Source organism: Carassius gibelio, chromosome A23 (genome assembly GCF_023724105.1).
Source record: "Carassius gibelio isolate Cgi1373 ecotype wild population from Czech Republic chromosome A23, carGib1.2-hapl.c, whole genome shotgun sequence".
In the NCBI taxonomy this organism is placed as follows: domain Eukaryota; kingdom Metazoa; phylum Chordata; class Actinopteri; order Cypriniformes; family Cyprinidae; genus Carassius; species Carassius gibelio.
The window spans coordinates 2,627,420-2,649,026 of NC_068393.1; the positions used below are offsets into that span (position 1 = coordinate 2,627,420).

Below are 21,607 nucleotides of genomic sequence, written 5' to 3' on the forward strand. Positions count from 1 at the left end.
TTCATAAAGTCATTACTATTTAACGTTGGTGGAATATTTGAATCAGGTGGCGTCTGGTAATTTGTTAATTTAGCCACTGTGCTAAATAAAAACCTTGGATTGTTTTGGTTATTTTCAATGAGTTTGTGTATATGGTCTGCCCTAGCAGTTTTTAGAGCCTGTCTATAGCTGGACATACTGTTTTTCCATGCAATTCAAAAAACTTCTAAGTTAGTTTTTCTCCATTTGCGTTCAAGACTACGAGTTACTTTCTTGAGAGAGTGAGTATTACTGTTATACCATGGTACAGTACGTTTTTCTCTAACCTTTTTCAATTTGATGGGGACAACAGTTTCTAATGTATTAGAGAAAATAGTGCCCATGTTGTCAGTAATTTCGTCTAATTCATGTGTATTTTTGGGTACACAGAGCAGTTGAGATAAATCAGGCAGGTTATTTGCGAATCTTTCTTTGGTGGCTGGAACAATAGTTCTGCCCAGACGGTAACGCTGCGACATATAGTTAATATCAGTGATACGCAGCATGCACGATACAAGGAAATGGTCTGTAATATCATCACTTTGAGGTACAATATCTATAGCAGTAAGATCGATTCCATGCGATATAATTAAATCTAGTGTATGATTAAACGATTATACTGTGTCTTTCTTTATTTAAATCTAGATTTATTCGTATTTACACATGGAAACCTCTATGAACAAACTTGACTTGGGGGTCCCCTAGACTTGTTATGGTAAAGAAAAAGGCCCATTTGTATGTTTTTCAAGATGTTTCTCATGTTAGGGTCTGTGTATTTCTGCTAGTCAGGCACATTATTTTTACACACAGGCCATATGATTATAACTGAATAATAACTTTATATATAAATGGCTAGATTCACCTTGATTATACTTGATTAATAAAAATGGTATTGATAAAAATCTTCTACATTCCCTCCTTTGGAAATTAGGAAGTCTCGCATTTGCTTAATTTTATCCAGAGTGCTACTGACTGCATAATTCAGTCTTATTAGTTAACACTACCCAGTGACTAAATAAGTCACACTGTATTATCACCAGTGACTAAATTATGCAATTTCACTCTTGGGGAGCAACTGGACCAAACATCTCTCTCCACATTTGACTAAGAGTGAGTAAAAAATCCAGTCTCCCTAAACCCTTCTTTAATAGTAAACAATGTTATAAGAACGAGCGTGCAATTGGTTCAGCACTCGCCTGTGGTTGTCACAGTTATGTATAGAAGACATAACTATACATACAAAACACAACACATTGAATATCACAAGATTATAATAGTTTAACTCCAGCCTTGGGCAGAAGTTAGGCTAGCACTTACATCCAGGGAATGGTTCATCTTTAGACCTCTTCATTGTCCTCGTTAGAGTCACTAGAACAAAAAGTCATCAAAAGTTTGCCGTTTAAGGTAAAAAAAAAAGTGACCTGACATACAGCTTACATAGTATGGTGACCCATACTAGGGTCACGTGCTCTGCTTTTAACCCATCAAAAGTGCACACACACAGCAGTGAACACACACACACACTGTGAACACACACCCGGAGCAGTGTTCATCATTTATGCTGCGGCGCCCGGGAGCAGTTGGGGGTTCGGTGCCTTGCTCAAGGGCTCCTCATTCGTGGTATTGAGGGTGGAGAGGGCACTGTACATTCACTCACCACACTTACAATTCCTGCCGGACCAAGTCTCGAACTCACAACCCTTCGATTGGGACTCTCTAACCATTAAGCCACAACTTCCCCTGCTGGCCATCCTTCATAATATTCCTCCAGGTTCCTTTCTGTGGTCATTTGTTGATTATTAGGGATTTAAATCATTTCCATTTGCTTAACAGTAGCGTTGATGATTAATGTTCATAATATGGATAATATCCCCTTACCAGTCACCCCCTATTTTTGGCATGGAGACAGAAATGACATACAAAATAGACAAGATTTTGCTCATGATTCTTTCTGACTAGATACATATTCAACATTTGTTCACAAAGCTGACACTTTAAAGTTTACTGTTCAGGAATCAGAATCACTCAGACTGTTATGATAATAAAGATAATAGAGATATATAAGCTCAAACATTAAAACAAAAATAAAAATATAAAAAACATGTTTTAAATGTATTAAAAAATTTTTTAAAAAAAGTTTAGGAACACAGTGTAGCTAAAGCCAAAAGTCTACCAAAGCTTCAGTTGAAATTTCATAATCCAATCTGTAATATTGTGAATTTTATGAAATATTTTTCTAAGGCCATGTCATGTGTTTTTAGAGAAGGCTAATCAGATTGATTTATGGCCCTTGTCATCTCTATAAAGCTCACATGTAAACTCTCCTGTGTGCTTTGTCTGTGTTTTTGGCTATGGATACTCCCCCATTCATGATTCTATTATTCTCACCAAATGAGTCTTTCACACCTCTGCCAGGTATGACACATTATCCGCATTATTCTTTTATCATTATTCTTTTGTTTTTATTCTTCATTTATTAACCTTTGTTGTGGTATATCAAGTTTTACAAAACCACCAAGCTGCAATCTCTCTTTAATCTCAGTATGAATTTAAATTTAAAATTAAATACAAATTTAATTTAGCCCTTATTTATCAAAAGTCTTACTATAAAATTACACACAAAAAAAAACATTTTCTTATGACCTTACGTGAATTATTGTGACAAAAATGCATTATGAAGAAGAAAAGCACCTGCTATTAGTAGCATTGGTGCTAACGTTAGCATCAAGCTACATCTGACAATTTATGAAATTATTAGTACACTTTTACTCAAAACTCACTTTAAACCCCGATCGAGTGTTTGTAATAATTTGCAATAACAGGAGGAATTTGGTCATTTACTGTTATAAAAATATGCTTTTTATAGTCTTATAGACATCGTTGCAGAAGTTAGCATTTCAGATGTACATTTTTTAGATTTTTTATTAAAATACCCCAGATCTCAAGAAAATCTCATACCAAGCTTTACTATTTTAATCACGGGTTTATTATTCGGATATTTTGTGTGTACAGAGGTGTTTCAGTGTTGTGGGCAGATATGAACCAGGAAGTGTACAGGAAGCATGTGACACGATGCTGCGGTGTCCAATTATGATACTCTAAAGATTGACAAGGCGAAGGACCAATCAGAGTCTGTCTGACACACTGCATGAGCACTGAGCAAACAGACAGATACAGTGCTAGGAGAGGCTGTTTTTCATCAAATCACGTAAATCCGTGGAAAATGAATAGAAATGACGATTCTGTCTGAAGAAATATGAAGTAAACATCAGTAAATATATCCATATATCTCCACAGATATGCATCTTTGGTCTATAAATCCTTATTGAAGCTGTTCAGTGAGTCTATGTGAACACAAACTGCTGTTGACGTGGCTGAATATGAATGAGTGGTGAATTTCTATTCAAAATGTAGCATAATACGGATTTATTATTTTGCACTCCTGACATAAATCACTAAATATCTGTCACTGCAACAATGTTTTATCAAAACATTGGTCAAATATCGAAGCTTGAGTCTTAAAACTTTCAACTGATGCACAGTTTGTCTAGATCAAGTAAGAGAGTGATGTTTAAAATGCTGTAAAATGCCGATCCTTGCAGGCAAAGGGGATATGCAGCAAAATAATAATCCTCCTACTACTATGGCAATACCTAAAAACATTTTCTCAGTTTTGCAGACCATGCTCCCCATGCTCCAAAATTTAGATCAATACAATCCCAGATTCATTTGTCTCTTCCAGCATTTGCTGTAACTTCAGCTCTTATTTATTTATTTTTTAGTCATAACTTGGAAACAGATGATTCTTCTGCACAATCTGACTTTGCTGCAGCCTGGAATTGAACTACTGGTTTCGTCTGGTCAGAGGAGAACTGGCCCCCCAACTGAGCCTGGTTTCTCCCAAGGTTTTTTTCTCCATTCTGTCACCGATGGAGTTTCGGTTCCTTGCCGCTGTCGCCTCTGGCTTGCTTAGTTGGGGTCACTTCATCTACAGCGATATCATTGACTTGATTACAAATAAAAACAGACACTATTTAAACTGAACAGAGATGACATCACTGAATTCAATGATGAACTGCCTTTAACTATCATTTTGCATTATTGAGACACTGTTTTCCAAATGAATGTTGTTCAGTTGCTTTGACGCAATGAATTTGTTTAAAGCGCTTTATAAATAAAGGTGACTTTTGACTTTTATATAAACAACAAGTGCATTGTATCAAATAATTAAGTACATAAGTTAAAGACAATTAATAGTGGGTCTGTACTTCATGTCCACCATCAGGCACATTAAAAGAATGAATGGCATGACTGTATTTTTATTTGCATACTCTGAATTTTGAGATAGATAGAGTTTTTCATTGATTCAGCACTACATCTTTCAGCATGACATGCACAATGTGCCATAAGTTAACCTTTTTTTGTACAACAGACTTGATGTGATTGTGCTGTGACAATTGTAATATATCGGTACAGCCTGAAATCAGTAAGCAAGCATATCAGGTCACAGCAAAAGCCTGTACTGATGAGAAGATGAGAACATCTGACACAAGATCCAAAAAATAAAAAAATAATTATAATAATACCCCCATTACTGTAAACACAAAACACCTGAAGTCTAAAAAATGGTTAGCTCAAATATCGATGTCATCACATTTGAGACTCCTCATAACATGAGTTTTTACACACTGCGAGTGAGTAGAGGGCTGATTAACAGAAGGGAAAAAAGTAACAGCAAGTCCCTGATAAAATTTTTAAATAAATAAAAAATTACAAAAGAATGCCCAAACGCATTTAACATTTCCCTCTGCATCAAGAAATAATGGATGGTGGAGAGAGACACTCATTCTGGATTGATGTAAAATAAAGCATCAGAGGTGCAAGTAGCATTAAAACCCTGGCAGTGAACATGATATTAAAGGTGAAAATAAAACCAAAAGGCAAACCAGTTTAAATGAAGCTCAAAAACACTTGAGATAGAATGAGCTCCAAAATATTCTCAATGAGAGAAGCACAGGGCAGAGATCCCAGGGCCAGTGATTCAGAGTCTGCTTTCTCCCTGAGCTTGAAAGAGGTTGACTTTCACATTACGTCCAGTCTTCCTGGGCGTTTCATCTCTCATTCCAAGATGATTGTCTACAGCGTTGTCATCTAGCTCACTGTCTTCGTCGTCTTTCTCCAGCGTGTGCCAGTCATGTTTGAGCGGGGTTAACTCTGGAGCAATTATATCTCCATCCTGAAACACATTCAAATATACATCAGTGTCACTGCGTGTCAAATAAGGGTTAGAGAACATGAGTTATCTTCAAGAACTCGACTGCCAACTGGCTGTCACTGACAGAAAACAATACACTAATAACTACTAAAAACCAGTTCACTGAATTAATCTTTCACTGATTGACCTGCAAACCAGCAGCTGTTCTACATAAACACACTATGTTCTGATTATAGTGATTACAATAACTGGGTCATATAACAAGGTACTAACCCTTAACCTATTCTTTACTCCTAAACCTAACCTTAAAGGGATAGTTCTCCCAAAAAGGACAATTTTGATGTTTATCTGCTTACTCCCAGGGCATCCAAGATGTTTCTTCAGTGGAACACAAACAAAGATTTTTAACTCAAACCGTTGCAGTCAATCACTCAAAGTAAGTGGATGGGAATCATGGCTAAAACATACAAAAAAAAAAAATGGAGCGCAGCTGGAGGAAAACAAAACTAGAGGTATTTCGTATTGCTTGGCGGAAAAGTAACCTATCCTACAGAAAAGCATTAAAAACTGCTAGATCTGATTACTTTTCTTCTATTTTAGAAGAAAACAAACATAACCCCAGGTATTTATTCAATACAGTGGCTAAATTAACAAAAAATAAAGCCTCAACAAGTTTTGACATTTCCCAACACCACAACAGTAATGACTTTATGATCTACTTTACTTCTAAAATCGATACTATTAGAGATAAAATTGCAACCATTCAGCCCTCAGCTACAGTATCACATCAGACAGTGCACTATAGACCCCCTGAGGAACAGTTCCACTCATTCTCTACTATAGGAGAGGAAGAATTGTATAAACTTGTTAAATCATCTAAACTTACAACATGTATGTTAGACCCTATACCATCTAAGCTCTTAAAAGAGGTGCTTCCAGAAGTCATAGGTCCTCTTCTGACTATTATTAATTCCTCATTGTCATTAGGATATGTCCCCAAAACCTTCAAACTGGCTGTTATTAAGCCTCTCATAAAAAAAACACAACTTGACCCCAGAGAACTAGTTAATTATAGACCAATCTCGAATCTCCCTTTTCTGTCCAAGATACTAGAAAAGGTGGTATCCTCACAATTATATTCCTTCTTAGAGAAAAATGGTATATGTGAGGATTTCCAGTCAGGATTTAGACCGTATCATAGTACTGAGACTGCTCTCCTTAGAGTTACAAATGATCTGCTCTTATCATCTGATCGTGGGTGTATCTCTCTATTAGTTTTATTGGATCTTAGTGCTGCGTTTGACACAATTGACCACAACATTCTTTTGCATAGAATTGAACACTTTGTTGGCATCAGTGGAAGTGCATTAGCATGGTTTAAATCGTACTTATATGACTGCCATCAATTCGTAGCAGTGAATGAAGATGTATCATATCGATCACAAGTGCAGTATGGAGTACCTCAAGGCTCAGTACTAGGGCCGCTACTCTTCACGCTTTATATGTTACCCTTGGGAGATATCATCAGGAAACATGGTGTTAGCTTTCACTGTTATGCTGATGATACTCAGCTCTATATTTCCTCACAGCCCGGTGAAACACACCAATTTGAAAAACTAATGGAATGCATAGTCGATATAAAAAATTGGATGACGAGTAATTTCTTACTGCTAAATTCAGAAAAAACAGAGGTGTTAATCATAGGGCCTAAAAACTCTGCTTGTAATAACCTAGAACACTGTATAAGACTTGATGGTTGCTCTGTCAACTCTTCGTCATCAGTTAGGAACCTAGGTGTGCTACTTGATCGCAATCTTTCCTTAGAAAGCCACGTTTCTAGCATTTGTAAAACTGCATTTTTCCATCTCAAAAATATATCTAAATTACGGCCTATGCTCTCAATGTCAAATGCAGAAATGTTAATCCATGCATTTATGACTTCAAGGTTAAGATTATTGTAATGCTTTATTGGGTGGTTGTTCTGCACGCTTAGTAAACAAACTACAGCTAGTCCAAAATGCAGCAGCAAGAGTTCTTACTAGAACCAGGAAGTATGACCATATTAGCCCGGTCCTGTCCACACTGCACTGGCTCCCTATCAAACATCGTATAGATTTTAAAATATTGCTTATTACTTATAAAGCCCTGAATGGTTTAGCACCTCAGTATTTGAATGAGCTCCTTTTACATTATACTCCTCTACGTCTGCTACGTTCTCAAAACTCAGGCAATTTGATAATACCTAGAATATCAAAATCAACTGCGGGCGGCAGATCCTTTTCCTATTTGGCGCCTAAACTCTGGAATAACCTACCTAACATTGTTCGGGAGGCAGACACACTCTTGCAGTTTAAATCTAGATTAAAGACCCATCTCTTTAACCTGGCATACACATAACATACTAATATGCTTTTAATATCCAAATCCGTTAAAGGATTTTTAGGCTGCATTAATTAGGTAAACCGGAACCGGAACACTTCACATAACACCGTACTTGCTACATCATTAGAAGAATGGCATCTACGCTAATATTTGTCTGTTTCTCTCTTGTTCCGAGGTCACCGTGGCCACCAGATCCAGTCTGTGTCCAGATCAGAGGGTCACTGCAGTCACCCGGATCCAGTACGTATCCAGACCAGATGGTGGATCAGCACCTAGAAAGGACCTCTACATCCCTGAAAGACAGCGGAGACCAGGACAACTAGAGCCCCAGATACAGATCCCCTGTAAAGACCTTGTCTCAGAGGACCACCAGGACAAGACCACAGGAAACAGATGATTCTTCTGCACAATCTGACTTTGCTGCAGCCTGGAATTGAACTACTGGTTTCGTCTGGTCAGAGGAGAACTGACCCCCCAACTGAGCCTGGTTTCTCCCAAGGTTTTTTTCTCCATTCTGTCACTGATGGAGTTTCGGTTCCTTGCCGCTGTCGCCTCTGGCTTGCTTAGTTGGGGTCTCTTCATCTACAGCGATATCGTTGACTTGATTGCAAATAAATGCACAGACACTATTTAACTGAACAGAGATGACATCACTGAATTCAATGATGAACTGCCTTTAACTATCATTTTGCATTATTGACAGTGTTGGCAACGTCACTTTAAAAAAGTAATTAGTTATAGTTACTCACTACTTGTTCCAAACAGTAACTGAGTTAGTAACTGAATTACTCTTTAATAAAAGTAACTCGTTACCAGGGAAAATAACTATTTGCATTACTGTAAAAAAATGTCAGAGAATTCAGTTTTCACAAGTCTATTGAAACGAGAAGAACAGACAGGTGTTCGTACATAACTTTCAATATTTATTGCACGTCAACAGACAGCAAAAAGTTTTATCCTGCACTTCAAGTATTATCTTTGTAAGAAAAGTGCTTTTGGCCACTAGCTTTGTAGATGCGTGTCACACATTACATGCACGTTCTTGCCTTTGACCACAATGAATTTGAAGTAGTGCTTATATCTTCACCTTGAAAATGCCAATTTTTCATCGGATTGCTCCTGACTCGCCATCTCTGCTGCGAATCTCTGTGTAGCTGTTGCGTGCGTGTGTGTGTTTGGCGCCGCTGGCGCTGCCGCGTGTGCCGGCATGTGTGTAAAAACACTGGCTCTGATTGGCTACCATGAAACACATGACTCTGCCTTAGCCAATCACAACTGCTTATCTCGTCATTAACCCACCTGCTCACTCGCTGTGTGCTGTGTGAGCCAGGGGTGCGTTGGGATTGCATAGTTTATTAAATCAATGCATAGTAACGCACAGCATTTAACGTTCAGTAACGTTAACGGCAATGTAACGACGGGAAAAGTAATTAGTTAGAATACCCTGTTACTGAAAAAATAACGTCGTTACCTAACGCCGTTCTTTTTTCAACGCCATTATTTCAAACACTGATTATTGACACACTGTTTTCCTAATGAATGTTGTTCAGTTGCTTTGACGCAATGTATTTTGTTTAAAGCGCTATATAAATAAAGGTGACTTGACTTGACAAAAAATAAACAAACAAACAAACAAAATCAAATTAAACCATGCGGCTCATGACGCTACATTGATGTGTAAAGACTAGGGCAGGTCAAGTTATTAATTGATTAATGCCGACATTTATTTTATCACGTGTTAACCCTCTGGAGTCTAAGGGTATTTTTGGGGCCTGGAGAAGTTTTGTCATGCCCTGACATTTGTGCTTTTTTCAGTTTCTTATAAATATCTAAATGGGTAAAGTCTAATATCACTGTAATCAGCACAAACTGGGCTATAATAATATGTGAAACACATGCATGTACATGATTGTATTTTTGAGAAAAAAAAATGTTATGAATGGTTAGTGAAAAACTAAAAATGTTAAATCACTTGAATAAGGCAATAAAACACATTCATAAAATTGGTTGCCGGAAAAGTTGAGAACTAGGGCTTGTAGCCTAGAATTTTTCTTTCTAAATTATGTGAAAATCATCTTGTTTACTCACTCACAGAAAACAATATATTGATTTAAATTTTCTAAGACACTTTTTGTTGGTAAAAGTCATATGCGAGTAGGCGTTAACTATCATGAATCTCATTGTGATTTACACCTGAGAAGACAAAGCCCTGCATAATGAGCTGCATAATGAGCCTCCCATTCAACTGTGCCACTGTGAGGGAGGACTTACAAGAAAGAATTTGAGAACAAAATAAATGTATATAATTTTATGTTTGTAGTTTATTAAGAATATATTTAATTATCCCACAACATAATTTAATATCCACTTGGGGGAGCAGTTAAACAGTTTATTAGGAACAAATCAAAGCTGACTTTCAAACTAATTTTTTGGCATCCTTACTTCAGTCACACAATCCTTCAGAAATCCTTTTAACAATCTTATTTTCTACCAAATAAACCCCATTTATTATTATCATCATCATTATTATTATTATTAATGTTGAAAAGAGTTGAGAATATTTTTCAGGTTTGTTTAGGGGGAATAAATCGAAAGAACTGCATTGTTTTTTACATTTGTTAGAGTTATCTCTATTTGTCACATTTATATTATTTACATCAAGCTTTTGAATGGTATAGTATTGTATATTGTTATTGAAACTTCATAATGTTTCACTTGATTATACATTTAGTCAGGAATTATAGTTTGGAAAAAGTATTTGGAAAAAGTCTAACTAGTAAAATGTTTACACTTTATGTGAAAACTAGTACAAATAAATAAAAAGAGACTTACTCATGTTTATGATCTCTGCTGAATAAAGTGCTTCATTCTTTTTTCTGAGGAAATCCATTTCTCAAATCCTCAACCACATCACATCTTTTTGGGGTGAATTATGTCTTATTCCTCTCATCGCGAAGCAAACAGTAAAATAAAATAACTTTAAGAACAGTCTCGCTGCTTTTTCTTCTGTGTGGGCGTATTCAAGCCGCGCGCTTCAGTTTGAATCTGAATAGCGCGTTCAGCGCGGGGGCGTGGTCACATTAGATATAATGAGCGGAGATATGAAAAATAGACATCGCGTTGTTTTCATATGGATTACTTTATCTCAGAATATTTGTTTTCGGCAGCACTTGTTTAGTTTAAAAGTATACATTCCAGGCTTTCTATAGATATCTCTCTCATGTCTCTTCGTTGAGTATTCACAGAGTTACAGTTCATTTTAATGAAATGTTTGTACATGACGATCAGCGGAGACAAAGACTGCAGACAGCGCACTTTGTTTGTTATCTTTATTTTATAAGTGCACAAAGGTTTTTTGTTATTATGTCTGTATCCAAAAAAAACTAGACCCTTTACAGATTCGATTGATGTATTGCTCTTATCTGTACGATTAAAACTGAGAGTGTAATTTAAGTTCTTTTCGGGGTTATCAGGAGAAAATGACTCAAAACGCATATATGCGTTAATCGACTCGAAAGGGTTAACACAGTTTTTTGTATTATCATGAAAGTCCGTCTGAATACACATACAGACAAATCATGGGTCACAGGAGGGGATGTTCCCCATCATTATTTAGGCTAAGCATCAACATTCACAAACCACTCTCCACTGTTATTTTTAACCCTCTTATGCATTTTTGGCAATGTTTTTTGTCCACTAGGGGGTAAAGCTGAGTCTTATTTTGGCCTAAACCTTCTCTGTGTTTCAGCTAATGGAATGATTTTTGGTGACAAATCTTATTTTGACACACATTTTGGGAAAACGCTTTGAAAATTTTCAAAAACTTAACACACTGTGGGCAAATTCACTACCCTTTCGTTAAATATTTTTTTGCATAAATCTATTAATCAACCTCAGTCCTGATCAAAATTACCAAATGTTTAATAGAAAAACAATCCAAGATTTTAACTCTTTAATTACCAAGTTCGTAAATGATGTCACTGATGAACTGGGGTGTGTATTTATAGGCCATTCATGGATTAATGGATATTATTTTTATTCATTAATCCAACCTGTGGAGCAGGCAGGCGTCAGGCCCACCTGCTTTTCAACAGGCCCACCCAAAAAAAAAACAAAAAAAAAACAAAAAACGTATTATTCTAATTTTGTAAAGAATGATAAAAAATAGTAAGCTCATAATTTGTACTAAAATAGTCTAGTCTGGCTATGTCTATTTTGATGTTTCTGCAAGGTCAGTAGACAGTGAGGCTGGGGTTTGTTTCGATCAAAAACAAAGCGGGGAGCACATTTCTGAATATCCCGCTCCGCTCACTCACTCCATGGAGTCTCGCTCAACCCAGAATGGCCTGCTGGTTTGAAAATATGTGGAATAAGGGCATGCTCGAGTAGTCGATTGTTTCCGACAGCGCCGACTAGTGGCTGAAGTAGTCGATCACTCAACTAGTCTATGCAAGCCTTACTATGCTGAGATAATTCTTCTCAACAGCAGGCACCTGACGCATCTTCTACTTGCTTTACGGCAGATCCAGACTTATAAGTGCATTACCACCACCTATCTCTCAAATGGACCATTGACATTCCTAATTGAGATTTTAGATCAGGTGCCTGCTTTGGAGAACGATGTAAATGCCGTTCAGTTTCTTGCACAGAGCAATGGTTTTGTGTCTTTTCACATCAGTGTATCATCACGAGCCGCAGGGTTTAATTTGGTTTTGTTTGTGTGTTTTATGACTCTCAAAGCCGTGATACCCATCCACTTACATTACAAGACTAATAGACTGCAACGGTTTGAGTTCAGAATCTCCATTTGTGTTCTACTGAAGAAACAAAGTCACCTACATCTTGGATGCCCTGGGGGTAAGCAGATAAACAAAATGTTCATATTTGGGTGAACTATCCCTTTAACACATGAAGTTACATTATATTAGCCAGTATTACGTCAGGTAGATACACTATTTTACAGTATGTGTAATTACAAAGTACAATCGACAAGCCAATGTCCTGCATCACAAGGGGTGTCTCAGGTTACTTGCGTAACCATGGTTCCCTGAGTAGATACTGCGTCCTCTAGGGGTCACTATGGGGAAACACCTCTAGTGTGACTTATTGACTATGGCACATTTATATGATATGCCACATTTATATGATTACACAGTATTAGCGAGCTGATTTGTTCTCAAAGAGATGGTAATCATGCAGATACAGGCACATAACAATCTCCCGCCTTTCATTTTTTTAGTGAATTGTCTCATTCTGTTTGTGACACTGTACACTACAAAACCATGCCGTGTTTTTACTACTAAGACGCAGTTTCCGACCGTGAGTTATTCCATAACAGACACAAACAATTCTGTCGCTGAAGAACTGAAACGTAAACAAAGGAATTACGATCCATATTACAACATTATTGCTTCGTTGGACTAAACGTGCTTAATGAGATGTCGTTCAGTGGACCCTTACCTTTCTAACTAAACCGGAATTTACAGCTGTGGATGTGTTTATGACTCATTATTAGGACGGATTTGGTATGTACAACGTTTCTAATGTTTATGTTTGTATGTGTACTGCTTACACAAAGGTAGCAAATACAGTCTTTATAAGCTTTCCATTGAAAAACAGCGATCTTTCGTCGATGTTTGAGGCTTAGATCTTTATAATGATACATAGTTTGTCAAGACTAAATTTGTCCCGTTTCATTTAATCTATTCGTAAATATTGACATGTGCGAGTTGAGGGGAGTTCAGAACGCCTGTGTCGGGGTGTTGGTTAAGAAGTTTTGTAGCAAGGTTTTGTAGCATACAGTGTCACAAACAGAATGAAATGATCCACTAAAAAAAGTGAAAGATAGGTGGAAGATAATATATTTGAATTCCGTCGCTCTCGTGAGGGCTCGTGACGCGCTCTGACGCACCTGTCAGCTGATGGAGGCGGAACTTAACGATCGCCTTTTTCTATTTTTTTTTTTTTTTTCAACATTTTGTTATATATGTGTGAGTGTGTTTTATGTTAAATGTGCCTGTATCTGCATGATTACCATCGGTCTGAGCACAAATCAGCTAGCTATTACTGTGTAATCACTGTTATCAAAAGCCGCATTTCCACTGTCGGGCCAGTGCGAGCCAGGGCTTAAAACAGGCCAGGTGGGGCTAATAGTCTCGGGCCTGTAGCACCGAGGCCAGAATAGCACAGGGTTTCCACAGTCGAGCCTGAAGCACCGCAGCTCGTCACTAAAACACGCCCTTTACACGCCTCTCAGAACAACGTCACACAACCTCATCATTTCACCAACGAAGAGAAGTTATCAGAAAACTAAGAAATAAGTCACTGGAACATGCGCGATCACACACGAACATGATAAAAGTGCCCGTTTGTTTGCATGCTGTTAAATATTCATATTCAAAAGCATCGATGTTTTACTATAGAATAAGTGATACATTGATCATATTGATTTAATTTATCAGGACTCAAAATTAATCACACAGAAATACATGTATTTCTATTTTATTTATTTATTTTTAACGATTATGAAAATAGCCTGCTTATTCAGTCGAGTCTGTATAAATTACATAAAACCTGAATATATTTTTTATGATAGGCTACGTGGAGCTAAACTCTCGATACAATACTTATGACAGATAATATACCGTATTTTTGGGCTATAAGTCGCACCGGACTATAAGTCGCATTTGTTTAGAACCAAGAGAAAACATTACCGTCTCCAGTCGCTCTATGCTGCTCAGTGTAGACTACAGGAGAACTGTCCAGCATCTCTGGAAGCATAGAGCGCCCTCTCGCGGCTGGAGACGGTAATGTTTTCTGTTAATTCATTTCTCTTGGTTCATGTCAAATTAATTTTGATAAATAAGTCGCACCTGACTATAAGTCGCAGGACCAGCCAAACTTTGAAAAAAAAAGTGTGACTTAAAGTCCGGAAAATACGGTAAGTTACTAAATAAATGCACGATTGTGATAGAGAATAAGAAGCTGACGTCTGATTTCTTCAAGCGGTCATATTTACCATGTTTACTATGGTAATGTTAATGTTTAGCGTGCAGTCTTTTGCATTGCTTATAAATATTTCTGCATTGTTTATGTGATTATAATCCACATCGGATCAAGTTATTTCAAACACTTAAATATTCGAAACACTGAAGTTGAAAGTTAGTTTTGAGCTCAACTTATTGAAAAAAGTTTTTAATGCTGGTGTTTTGTCTGTTATCTTTCTGAAATGATCCACAGCACAGACTCTCTATTTTTATAAAAGCTCCCGAACAAAAATCATTATAATATTTTGATGATAGGCTATGCTATGTGGAGCTTAACTCAAATATTACTAAATAAATACACAATTGTAATAGAGATACGTCTGATTTCTCCAAGTTGTTGCATTTATCATGTTTACTATGGTAACGTTAATGTTTAGCATAAGTATTTTACATCACTTCTAAATATTTCTGCCTTCTTTAGTGATTATAATCCACATCGGATCAAGTTATTTCAAACACTCTCTGCTGACTGAAAGTGAGTTTTGAGCTCAACTTATTTTAAAAAATCTTTAATACCGGTGTTAAAGCTGTTATCTCTCTGAAATGATCCGCGCTGAGCTGAGAATCTCCGCCTTTGTTCATAACCCCTCCTCTAGCCCCAGCTGGCCCGCTTTGGCCCAAGGTTTTCGTCGGGCCAAAAACCTTGGCCGTTGGCCCCGAGGAAGCCCCGGAAGTGACAGTGGAAACGCGACTGGCCCTGGCATGCACTAGCACGACCAGTTTTGGCTCGACAGTGGAAATGTGGCTAACGTGAACACTGTCTATATAAATACAGCGTGATTATTGACTTTAAGGCACATTTATATGATACCATCTCTATAAATGGCCATCAGGACATCAGCACAAGATAACTGACCATATGACCAGAATTCATTGTAAATGCTGCATTTCTATCAATCTCAGGATGTTCTGTAATTATCATACAAAGTTAAACTTTTTTTCTTCTTACTCAAATTATTCTTATTGTATTTTTCTAGTCCTCAAAAAAATGTTTTTATTTAATGTCTAAGTTTGTCTATTGTTTTATAATTTAAAAAAAACTATGCAGGGGTATGTTTAATGACTAAAATAGTTTGCAGAAGCCTTCAATACATTTGGAAAATATTTTTTATATGGGGGGGGGGGTGTGTGTGTAGGCTTAGTCTCATTGAATGGTTGCAGCAATCTCATTTTTCATGATATCTTATTCAGATTTGAAATAGAAACTCACGAGACATGTGATTTTCAACCCATTAGTTTTCTAGATTGCTCCAGGACAGATTTCATGAATTTTTATATCAAATAAAATAAGATTTTAGTGTGGTAAAAAATAAAAAAACATTCAAGGCACTTCAGTGTCTATAACTTTTAATATTTTTGAGCATTATCAAGTCTGATTGATAAAAAGTAAAGGTGTCTTCTTTCCAAAGACCCCAAAATTATGTGTGTTACACACTGAAGTAAGGAACTGTTAGAATTTTAATTTAGGTAGGGCACTTTCAGCTGTGAGTCCCATAATGGGGGGTGCTGGCTAACAGGTTAAGGGGATATGACCAAGAGGCTAGCATCATACTAAGTCTTGCCTGTCACACAGAGGCTACCGCTTGCTCTGCTTGAGCTTGCTGAACTGTCTCAGCAGATCACTAGGAGCAACACCCAATTAAAATAAATATCCTGAGGACACATAGGTGGAGTGGTATCCAAGGTGGAACCGGGCCTTTAACCAACTCAAAAAGGGAACGAAGTTGCCATGTGTAGCCCTCACCATACACAATTTTAGAAAGACAGCAAAGTACAATCGTGCAAAAATACCACAGTGTAAATTTTAGAAAGTGTAAAAAGACTACACATGCAAACTAACCATAACACGGATTTGAGATTCCATTCTAAGGGGCTCGCATGGAACTCTGAAAGAGTAGCCCATAGTTGGAAATGGTGCATCCCAAGAACAATATATTTGAGAAGACATTAACTCGATCTATGGTATAATACTGTAATGGCTAGCAGTAAAATACTTAGCATAGGAAGCAACACATCCAGCTCTCAGTAGAGAGTGGGGCTAGACCTACAGCATGTTCAAATGCTGGAATGGCTAGTAGTAAGTTACCAGGCTGAGGGAGCATTACACCCTAATTTTAAGCTTAGCCAAAAAACTCATCAGCGCACCAGGGAGGCAGCAGAAGGGCCTAGTTCCCCTGATATTGCTCAGAGATACTGCTCTAAGCCAACTCAGAGAAAGAGAACTAGTCTAATAATGCATAACCCTTACCATACAGGATTTCTTAACGTGCACACTTACCACTATGTGGATTTCAGAAAGTGCACAAAGCATGTGAACTTACCATAGCATGGGTTTAAGAGCTCCCAATCATCTGCTCATAGATACCCGGAAGTACTCGGGTCGAAAGGGAGAGGCAAGCTTAAATACAACCCTTTGAGAAAAGGGGAGCACTGTCTTAGAGAGCCTTGACAAGGAGGTTCTCGCAAACGCCACATAAACCGCGTTTCCACCCTTGGAACTTTACCCAGGAACTAATGTTCTTGGTAAAAAATTGCCCCTCAGTAAGTCCCTGCTGGCGAGGTAGTACTTTTTCAAAGGTATAGGATGTTTGGGGGCGGGACTTGGGTGCTAAACATCCTGTTTGGTTAAAGGTCCCCTTCTTCATGATCTCATGTTTTAAACTTTAGTTAGTGTGTAATGTTGCTGCTAGAGTATAAATAATATCTGTAAAATTCTAAAGCTCAAAGTTCAATGCCAAGCGAGATATATTATTTAACAGAATTTGCCTACAAAAAACGACCCCTTTGGACTACATCCCTCTAGTTCCTGCAGGAATGACGTCACTAAAACAGTTTTTTGACCACAGGAATGCACAAAAAGGGGGCGTGGTCCTATTGCACTCCGACGGAGAAGAAGGAAGAGCTGTTTGTTTTTGTTGCCATGTCGTTGAAACACTGTTTTCATCTTCACATTTTCATCTCGGAGTCCAATCATCTTTGTTTGGGCTTCCCAGGAACGCTGTACTTGGAGATTAATGGTTACAATTTATGTTTAACTCGGTTCCCGAAAATATAATCCACATGTAAAACTATGTGCAGCACATTTTGCTGAGGACAGCTTCCTCAATCTCAATCAGTTTAATGCCGGATTCGCACAAAGATTATTCTTGAAAGATGGAGCAGTTCCCTCTTTGTCTGGAGAAGGTGTTGTTTATGGATCACCACTGGTAAGTGTATTTTATTATTTAAGTTGGTGCATTTAACAGTTTCTGTAACTTATTACATAAAGGGCAACGCTTTTTAGCTTTGTTAACTAGATGTTAGGGCTGTGCAAGAAAACAAATGCGATTTATCTCGTCAGTAAAAACGCTCCTGTGCTTATAAGTACATCTCCAGCACACGCTCCTGCCCACTTGCTTCTCAAAACTACTCCAAAACTAGCGTTTGCAGGAGGGCAGTGTGCTCTAAGCTGCTGTCGAATCACAACACAGGAACCGCTGGCCCAATCAGAACTCGTTAGGTATTTCTGAAGGAGGGACTTTATAGAACAAGAAAGTCATCAGCCCGTTTTTAGGACAGTGAAAACAGTGGTAAACAGATAGGTGAATTGTGTGAAAAATACTGTTTTTTACATGCGAAACATGAACACGTTATATTGCACACTGTAAACACAATCAAAGCTTCAAAAAAGCACGAAAAACGGGACCTTTAAGTTCATGCAGCATTTTGATTTCAACCACCATTTATTTGAAAAATTTTGTATCATGAAATGTAGTTTTAAAAGTATTTCAGGCGAGAATGCAGTTGTTTAAAACTCAAATATGCAGTTTATTTCTAAAGACAGCGCCTATTTAAAAATGGGTTTGGCTGATTTCGGAGACAATGAAAAGAGGCAGAGGTGTTTATCATATTTCGTCATTGTAAATATACAAGTGAAGAAAGTTGCAGTAGCCAAGGCATGCTGACTGACGTTATCAAGAAACATTACGCTGCTGTTTGCAGAATTACAAGTCTTGCATTGTCTAATTGGTCCTGTAAAAAAAAGTTCCTGGTACAACTGTTCCAGGTAATTTTGGTGGAAACACGACACTATACCTCCCGCTTGATGCCTCCGCAAGAGGGGATACCCTGGTGATCAGGAAGCCTCTCAGGGTGACCTAGCTACCGTGTACCAGACAGGACAGCCTGAAAGCATAAGCCAAGCCTGGACATCCAGGACATTTTGCAGTGCCGTGCCAGTGGCCTTATGATCAAGACGACTCCAGGAAAAGCCTGTGATCTAGCCGCGTGATCCAGGAAGTATGAAGCCAGAACCAGGGCTATCATAACAACTTGATACAACATATACGAGTGAGGTAATCACTACAAGTCAAGCACCCGGTTTCTGAATACAGCAGATACCCTAGAAAAGAACAGACACCGGTCCGGGAAAACAATTCAAACTTACCCTTTCTTACTAAAGTTTTAGAACGTGTTGTTGTGGCACAGTTCCACTCACACTTGTCTTCCAACAAGCTTTCTTTCTGAACCTTTTCAGTCTGGGTTTAGAAAGGGATATAGTACAGAAACAGCCCTGGTTCGAGTTATGAATGATCTGCTTATCTCAGCTGACTCTGGAGCCTCCACCATCCTGGTCCTGTTGGATCTTCAGAATCAGAATCAGAATCAGAAAGACCTTTATTGCCAAGTATGTTTGCGCATACAAGGAATTTGTTTTAGTGACATAAGCTTCCAGTACACAGAGACACCAACACACAGACACAAAAAATAAAAAAAAATAAAAAAAAATAAATGTAGCCAAATAAATAAGTGTATAAACAATTGTGCTATAAATGATAATGGGATAGGATTGAAAAAGATGCAGGGATGTACTAGGATGGAGGGGTAACAAATAAATATAAGGATGTTGCAATTTTGTTTGCATAAGCATAAGTGGGGAACATTTAACTGTTCATGAGGTAGATTGCCTGGGGGAAGAAACTGTTCTTGTGCCTTGCTGTTCTGGTATTTGCGGCTCTGAGACGCCGGCCAGATGGCAAAAGTTCAAAGATGGGATGACTTGGGTGTGAGGGATCCAGAGTGATTTTCTGAGCCCTTTTCCTCACTCTGGATGTATACAGTTCTTGAAGGGTGGGCAGGGGAGCACCAATAATCCTTTCAGCAGTCTGAACAGTTCTCTGTAGTCTTCTGATGTCTGATTTTGTTGCTGAACCAAACCAGACAGTTATTGAAGTACACAGGACAGACTTAATGACGGCTGAGTAGAACTGTTTCAGCAGCTCCTGTGGCAAGTTAAACTTCCTCAGCTGGAGAAGGAAGTACAACCTTTGCTGAGCCTTTTTCACAATGGAGTCAATGTGAATGTCCCACTTCAGGACCTGAGAGATGGTGGTTCCCAGGAATCTGAATGACTCCACTGCAGTCACAGTGCTGTTCATGATGGTGAGTGGGGAAAGTGCAGGTGGGTTTCTCCTAAAGTCCACGATCATCTCCACTGTTTTGAGCGTGTTCAGCTCCAGGTTGTTAAGACTGCACCAGACAGCCGGCTGCTCAACCTCTTGTCTGTAAGCAGACTCATCACCGTCCTGGATGAGGCCGATGACTGTAGTGTCATCTGCAAACTTCAGGAGCTTGACAGAGGGGTCTTTAGAGGTGCAGTCGTTGGTGTAAAGGGAGAAGAGCAGAGGGGAGAGAACACATCCCTGAGGGGCGCCAGTGTTGGTGGAGCAGCTGTTTGATGTGAATTTTAGTGCTGCATTTGATACAGTGTGCCATTCTATCCTGATAAACAGGCTGGAGAGATGGCTTGGTATCACTGGTACGGTACTAAACTGGTTTAAATCTTACATCACTGATCGTACCCAGTTTGTTGTTTTGGGAAACAACAAATCTGAACTTGGACAGGTCTGTCATGGTGTTCCTCAGGGATCTATACTGGGTCCTATATTGTTTAGTGTGTATATGCTTCCTTTGGGACAAATTATTAGGAAATATGGTTTGGGGTATCACTTTTATGCAGATGATACGCAAATTTACATCAGCTCCAAGTCTGATCCTACTCTCACCTCAACAGTTCTTTCAGAGTGTGTGCTGGAAATAAAAACATGGATGCACCATAATTTTTTAAAACTAAATTCTTCTAAAACAGAGGTTCTACTCATTGGCACACCAGCAGCTATTCATAAGGGTAGCAATCTTAATTTGACTATGGATGACAGCGTAGCACTTCCATCTGCTCAGGCTCGTAACCTTGGATTAATTTTTGACACTCATCTGACACTAGACTCTCACATTAAGAGTATTACAAAATCTGCTTTCCATCACCTCAGAAACATTGCAAGAATTAGGCCTTTCTTCACTCCACCCGACGCTGAAAGGCTTATTCATGCATTTGTTACTTCCAGGATTGACTACTGCAATGCACTATTCATTGGCTTACCTGCTAAATTAATCAAACGCCTGCAGTATATCCAGAATTCAGCTGCTCGTATTCTCACATATACTCCATCAGGTCAGCAAATCACAGGCGTGCTTTATAGTTTGCATTGGCTTCCTGTACAGTCACGTATTGTTTTTAAAACTCTAACATTAACATACAAAGCTATGCATGGAACTGCCCCTTCTTATATTTGTGACTTAGTCACCCGATACATGCCTTCTCGTTCCCTTTGGTCTGCTGATTCCCTTACTCTTCAACAGCCTCCCTATAGATTAAAATCTATGGGGGAGAGAGCTTTCTCTCTTGCTGCACCCAGGTTATGGAACGCGCTTCCCATTGCTGTTAGAGAGGCTCACACAATAGCCAGTTTTAAGAAGCTGTTGAAAACTCATCTTTTTAAAATTGCTTTTATGGACTGTCAGTAATATTCTACTGTGTTGTACTGTAATGAATATTTTATGATTTATACTTTTAACTTTGTATTGCATTTATTGTAGTTTTTGAATTGTATTTGTTTGTAACGCTTTG

The 21,607-nt window shown here is 38.2% G+C and overlaps 1 protein-coding gene across 2 annotated transcripts in view; it reads right to left on the bottom strand.

Annotated features, from left to right (window-relative positions):
• Positions 1-4,317: 4,317 nt before the first annotated feature.
• The window catches only part of samhd1 (SAM domain and HD domain 1), a 51,784-nt gene continuing 34,494 nt past the window's right edge, over positions 4,318-21,607 (bottom strand). For both annotated transcript variants that reach the window (XM_052540627.1, XM_052540628.1), the window contains exon 17: positions 4,318-5,254. In XM_052540627.1, the coding sequence (XP_052396587.1) occupies positions 5,060-5,254 (195 nt within the window). In that variant the 3' untranslated portion in view covers positions 4,318-5,059. The remainder of the gene's footprint in view (positions 5,255-21,607) is intronic.